Below are 7,043 nucleotides of genomic sequence, written 5' to 3'. Positions count from 1 at the left end.
ATTATACGTGTCAAACGAACTAATTTAACGTGTATGGAATTGTCCTTGACAAGATCTTACACAAAATATACGGGCATTCATGGGATAGTAAAAGTGTACCAATAAACTGGAAAAATTAGACATGTTCAAGTTTTAAACCTTGTTAAAATATAATTCGCTCTGTGTATGTGTGTGTGTGTGTGTGTGTGTGTGTGTGTGTGTGTGTGTGTGTGTGTGTGTGTATGTGTGTGTGTGTGTGTGTGTGTGTGTGTGTGTGTGTGTCTGTGTGCGTCCGTGTGTGTGTGCGTGTGTGTGTGTGTGTGTGTGTGTGTGTGTGTGTGTGTGTGTGTGTGAGAGAGAGAGAGAGAGAGAGAGAGAGAGTCACACAGATATGTGTGCGCACTGGCTAGGCCGATAGCCAGGCTATACTGTATCCCATACACTCGTAAAATCATGTACTATAATATTCCTAAATACTGCAAGATACAAGCTACTCTGCAAGGGGCTATATGGAAATACAATGTACAATGTGGCTATGTTGTTTTGGGTTTCAGATGCAGACAATTAGCCCAGAGGTGACTTGATATTTCGGGGTTGCCTTAATTTTCTATTTAAATTGATTTGAAAGCTAACCCTAACCCTTTATTATTTGTATCTATTAAGCAATGTTAGGCCTATTCAGTTCGGTGACAAATAGATCTGACAGAATAAAAATGAAATTAATATAAAAGGTAGGCCTATCATCTTTGTCCCAAAAAGGAAAAAGAAAATATACATATCAGGCAATCTTCTGTTGGTCTGAAGATAGGACTAGTTTCCCATTAATTTAAAACCATGTTAGTAGGCCTATCTAAAGTCTATACTTTAACTGGACAGTTTTTTACTATTTGTTTGTGATCAAATAAACCGTCCACGCGTCTCAGAGTTCGTGGGACTGACACCAGATTCCGTGCACATCTCTCAAATGAGAACGCCTCTCTCTGAGATGTTTAAGAAGTAATTAGAGCGAAAAAACAAAATTTCAGTTAAAAGTGAACATTCCGCTTCTATAAAACCAAGCAATAATAGGCTATCCATATCGCCATGGCCTGCTACCACGGGTCTCCATGGTGCCCAGGGCAGGCCTGAGATGACAGAGCTGGCTGAGATTACACCAGGGCCGAGCCAAGGTGCAAGCAATGAAATGTCTGAGGGTGCAAAACATAGCAAATACGGGGGATGTATAGTAAATAGGGATGTAAGTCATTAATAATCGAGGTAGGCTAATTCATAATGTCCCAAGGGAGAAAAATCGGCATGCGTAACTTCACGTAGCCTAATAAGGTTATCCATAACTTGCGCATACATCTGGAAGTCATATAGCCTACGCATAGAAGACAAGCTGAAAGCTATGATGAATCAGGTTTAAGTTTAAGTTTTAAATTATTTAAATATATAGATTGTTAACGTTGAATTAAAAGGATAATTCACGCTTTTACACCTTATGTCAGATGGTTCCTTACCTTAGTGGGCCAGGAGAAACTGTAATCCATGCTTAAGTTGCAGAGTTGCTTCATCGCCATTAATTGGAGGTGATTTCATTTGAGGTGATTTCATTTGAGGTGATTTGGCCACAAATGTTTAACTTTTTTCTGTTCCCCATATCACTCCCATTATTTGTTTTGTTACTGGTGGCTAAAGTTAGCTGATGTTAGGAGTGGCTACTTAAACAACTCTAAACCATGGATTACAGTTTCTCCTGGCCATTAGACTATTTTGAAGTTAAGGAAACATCTGACTATAAATTGTAAAATAGTGAACTATCCCTTTAATCTAATTGCAATACTTTCATAGAATAAATAGGCCTAAGCACACTCTACATCAACAACAGGGGCTGACCAAGAACGTAATTTTCTACACTTAATTTGGCCGACAAACAATCAGGACTTGTGTTTACATTTCACAACATACTCATGGTTTTCGCATACACGTATGCCTATTCCCTCCAAATAGCATGCAAACAGTTGGGGGGGGGGGGGGGGGGTCTAATGGTTAGACAATGGAATGGGGTTAATGCACACCAATGTGGGTGTTTGCATTTCAACGATCAAATGTTGAAAGGAAACTGCCAGGATATTTCACTCTATATCAGATATCTCCTTATGCTGGCATGAGACGGATATGCCGTGTCAAGGGATGTGGGATGGCCTTCCTTTCCTATAATGCAGTATAATGCAGTATTATTCTCTCTTAAAAATTAGATGTAGGCTATGTTTAAGTTTTACAAGACGAGCAATGGCAACGACATCTTTGTAAACTGGTGGCCCTGAATGTATGTGAGAATTTTGGCAAAAAAAATCATAAATTTAGTTATGTATAGAATCACTGCATGGATCTTACATAACGGTTGTAAAACGGTTGATATCATTCTTGTAGGCTCTTGGGCCAATTTGGGTAAGTTTTGTCAATGGGATGAACAGCAGGCCGTTGACGTTTTTCTAAAATGACTACTCAAAAAGACAGAGGTGGAAAACAATTTCCACGTTATTTTGTAATTTCTCTTTCTTAAAGAATCTTGGTAGTCCGGTAAATATTTCAACCTGAATTTACACAACATTTTCAATTCAAATATTAGGCCCTATGCGCAAAATTACGGTCTAATTTTCTATCACTGAAAATAGGATAGGTGACATAAGCCGAGGACATTTCCTCTACCTCCTTAACCATCCTCGAACACTCGGGTTGTATATCTCTCCATGTTGACATACACCTCGCAGGTCCCTGTCAGTTTACACAGCTCGGGAATCAGGGAGCCATTAATCATTGTCTGGCAGGTGTGTAGGAGAGGCGGCTCGGGAGGTTACCTTTATGGCCTACCTCTTGAGTGAGTTAACAACACTGCAGAACATCTCCCATTGAAACTCCGGCAACGAGTACATAAGAAACGAGTACATATAGGCCTATATGAGAGTCAAAAGTAGGTTAGCTATAATTATGATGATAATGAGGATGATGATATAGGCTCTAAAACTAGACCAGACCTATATTTGTAAACTAGGCTGGGATAGTGGCTACTACCACCACAGTATGATGATTAGCTTAATAATGAGTCCTCGCTTTGGTTCTTGTGTTCTTTATAAATAAGTTCGGTCACACTTTGCATTTGGTTGCCTCTATACCTGTGTAGCTCTGTAATCACAATATTGTAGTAATATACTGGTACACAGTAGATTACACTGTGTAATTGCATATAGGCCTAATCAACCATATATTAGAGTAATTACAGCGTACAAATAGGAAAATGCAATTTAGTAAACATTGTAACATGACGTTCATTCAAGTTTCTCGGGAAGATACAATGTTGGCCAAGAAAAATGTTACTCTTGACATTACTATTGAGAGCTGGTTTTCAAATCAATGTATCCGTAATCAATCCAACCGTGGACTCCCCAAAACAAAAATAGTTCCGCTAACCCTTTGGTTTCGCGCCGGAACGGGAATTAGTTCATTTCTATAGGGCTACATGTAGGGTATCATTTGGCATTTAATTAATAATTCCTGGACTGTTGAGTCCAAAGCTCTAATGAGTCGGCTATATGTGCGCCCGTGACCTTAGTACCTTCATAGGCTATGGAAGAAAATTAGGCTGCTCATCATCAGCACATGCTAACTGGACATAGGGCAGGCCTACTTAAGAAAACATTGAACTGAAGGAAAAGGAAAGTGTGCTATTTATTTGTTTGGGTTAGACCTATTACGATGTAGTTGCAAGCAATTTATCAACACAATATGTGACCATTGCTTAGCAACGTGTAACGCAAAGTGTAACTACCAATTTACAACTTTAGGTTGGTTCAGTAACTGGTAGGCTAAGGCTGGTAATAAATACGTCTATACATGTTTTTTTTTATTTATCATTAGCATATATTATGATGATGATGACGATTATTATTATTATTATTATTATTATTATTATTATTATTGTTATTTATAAGGCCCACAGCAAGTGAGGTTAACAATTTACTTACACCGCATGTTATATGTCAATAAAACCCTAAATAAGGACATCCATATCATTTTAGGTAAGGCTTGAGTCAAACAAGACTAGTTTCGAAAAATGTATATGCCTGATATGTTTTAATGTTTGATTTATTTCTAAATAAACAGTTAACAATTAGAAAACAAAAACATTTTTAACAAGAGTTCAATGGTTACTGTTCCTGCACAGTTAATGTCATAAGGAAAACAAACCTTCAAATCAGTCGGATATACTGTATGTCCACACTCTATCTCTATGTTTCGAAAAGTGCCGAAAATCTTACCGTTACCCTACACCCGCAGCAAGAAAAAAAGTAACAGAATTATTCGAAAAGCTGTGATACTTCCAATGCTTGCTCATAGGAACTAGGATAGGCCTGCTCTGAGAGGTTTACACTCCATACATTCCAAAACAATAGCCTATAGTGTCATCACGAAACCAACACAGGTGACATGTTCAGTCTAGACACCATGAAGCAGTTCAAATTGGAGGCATTTGGCAAGTTAGGAGTTCATTATACCTCTCCCTTTTTCTTCTCAAGAGTCGAAGTGAATGCCTCGTTTTCCTGGGAAAAATAAATACAATGTACAGAGGGCTATTCAATTCTCACTGGTTCCCAGCACAAGCGGAGAGTGTCCATGCGGGGAGGCAGTATGCGTAGGGGTAGTAATACGACGGCTGGAGAGACAGGAGCGGAGGCCGCAGTAGTTCTCCGGGGTTGTACTGTCTCTGGTCGTCCCGAACTAAAACTTTCACCGCCACTTTCTTAGCTGCTGGGGCCGATGCCAACATATCAGCAGCCATTTGACGACGTTTCGTTTTGTATCTGCGGTTCTGGAACCATATTTTGACCTGCGTCTCTGTCAGCTTCAGGGAGGCCGCCAGGTCGGCTCTCTCGGGCCCGGATAGGTATCTCTGGTGATTGAACCGCCGCTCGAGCTCGAACACTTGAGCGTGGGAGAAAGCAGCTCGCGACCGTTTTTTCCTCTGTTTGGGCTGGTCCGAACTTTTATCACAATTCGCCTCGTCTTGGTTGTTGGAATCTGAAAGAAAACATTGATAGTATATGTTATAAACGATGAATAATAACGCTATTGACATTGTTTTACATCGACCAACATTGGAATGGCCCATAGCGCTGAAATGTATCAATATATATCTCAAACAAAACACATTCATGTACAAACCAAAATCTCGTGGCGATATAAGTTAATGACATATACATTAAAGCCTAACAATAAGCCTACGATACCATAACATCCTGCTGGCTCGTGCGTAAAAGGGCGGCGCACACGGGCGAGTAAACAGGCACATGCTTTGTAGGAAATTGACTTGGGTGGCCCAGAAAAAAATATTTACTGAATGTGAATAATGGATCAAATGACAGATTCACTGGATTTTATAAAGTACTGTACAATGTATAGAACAAATATAAGTGCAGTTACCCGAGGCATTAGGTTCACAGTCACTGAGACCCTTTGCGTTATCGACAGCAGTAGACTCATGATCCGTTTCTTCCAGCAAACTTTCTTCCAGTACATCTGAAGCAGGATCCCCGTCTTTCTCTGATTTGCAAACGGCCAGCGTCTTGCTGTCATTGTCGTCGCTGAGACCTGAATCCGAGTCGTAACTTTTCTGGTCACTAGCCATGCAAGCCCCCTCGTCACTTCTACACGCAGCGGTAAAGTCCTCCGACCCAGTATCAATTCCCCCGAATATTTTCCAACATGCAGTCTTTGAGAAGCACATGTCCAATTCTGGCAAGTGTCTGCTGTCCTCTTTTTTGTTCAGAATGGCTTGGATGGAGAAAGGCATCAAGGAGTTGCTGCGCACGGCCATTTTCAAAAAGCAACGTTGCTGTCTTACGAATATAGATAAAGATAAATTGACAAATGTCAAATCATCCACATTTTATTCCCCTTGAAGCGCTATAACTGCTTTTCTGTTCCTCCCCAGGTTTGTATCTCATTGCATTCCCACTGAAAAGGCGATGGAAACACAGTGCTTGTATCCCGAGGCACGATGCTGCTCCTCCGCATAGCTCTCGCTTCAGCCCAAGCTTGCTCTGGTTTCCTGCCCTTTTCACACTGTTCTACTATCCAACCTCACCTGTGACTGACAGCGATCCCTCTCCGTTCCCTATTGGACTAGAGGAGAGGAAAGTCGCTTGGTTATTGGCCACCGTAAATTACGACACACTTACGACATGTCAGGGCAATAAATATGCCTTTTGAGCAGGTTAACCCTTAACCAGCCAAATAGGGCGTCCTATAGGGCATCCTATGTCCAGGCATGTAAATAAACTGCACATTTTGTTTTTTACGCATGGGGAGACCTACAAAAGTGTAGCCAACACATTTATCAGCACCTCTAGTTTGTATAACAAAGGAGCTTCTCCGCCTTATACAAACATGTTTGCTTACTGTATTTGTCTACCAACCATCACCAGGTAAGCCTCGCTCGGTATAAAAGGTAAACCATGATCGACTCAAACTGGTGTCAAGTTCATTGACATATTCTGACTGACTATAACGTAGGAGAGGTGCTGTACAGGGAAAAGACTACGGTTTATGATTAAAGACATGACTTATATAAGAAGCATCCATTAATCTTTTACTGAAAGAATTGAGTTTTTTTGTGCGTGTCTGCATTGCGCATTACAGCTTTAAAGGGCATTTATGTTGTATTTTTTCATCGGCTGATGATCTTTTTTATTATAGTTTTTCATGGAAAGATGTATGAGTTTTAATGCATGGGAACGTGTTGTTAAGTATAGGCATGCCACACAGACCTCGGGTAAGCCTATCGGGCAGTGCAGTTTTATAATATTAATATTTAATATTCCTCAAAGACAATTAGCTTTGAGCTTGGATATGGGCCTAGTGTGGCTGTGCTTTAAATTAATTTAACGCGGAATAATTCTGGGATTGTCTCACTTGTCAAACGATGTTTATTCAGATATATTCAATTGATTGATTTCAGAAGTTATGCTCTGTCATGTCATGTTCATTTGCCTTATCAGAGTAACATTGTCCTTTTAAATACT

The 7,043-nt window shown here is 40.1% G+C and overlaps 1 protein-coding gene across 1 annotated transcript; it reads right to left on the bottom strand.

Annotated features, from left to right (window-relative positions):
• Positions 1–4,089: 4,089 nt before the first annotated feature.
• On the bottom strand, positions 4,090–6,082 carry nkx3-2 (NK3 homeobox 2). The gene is made up of 2 exons (XM_083685812.1): positions 5,443–6,082; positions 4,090–5,040 (listed from the first exon to the last, which is right to left on the bottom strand). The coding sequence occupies exons 1-2, from the start codon at positions 5,834–5,836 to the stop codon at positions 4,604–4,606; spliced, it is 831 nt and encodes a 276-aa protein (XP_083541938.1). The 5' UTR covers positions 5,837–6,082; the 3' UTR covers positions 4,090–4,603.
• Positions 6,083–7,043: the final 961 nt, after the last annotated feature.

The sequence above is a fragment of the Argentina silus genome (genome assembly GCF_951799395.1).
Source record: "Argentina silus genome assembly, chromosome: 15".
NCBI lineage: Eukaryota > Metazoa > Chordata > Actinopteri > Argentiniformes > Argentinidae > Argentina > Argentina silus.
This window is presented reverse-complemented; position numbering and strand designations above follow the sequence as displayed.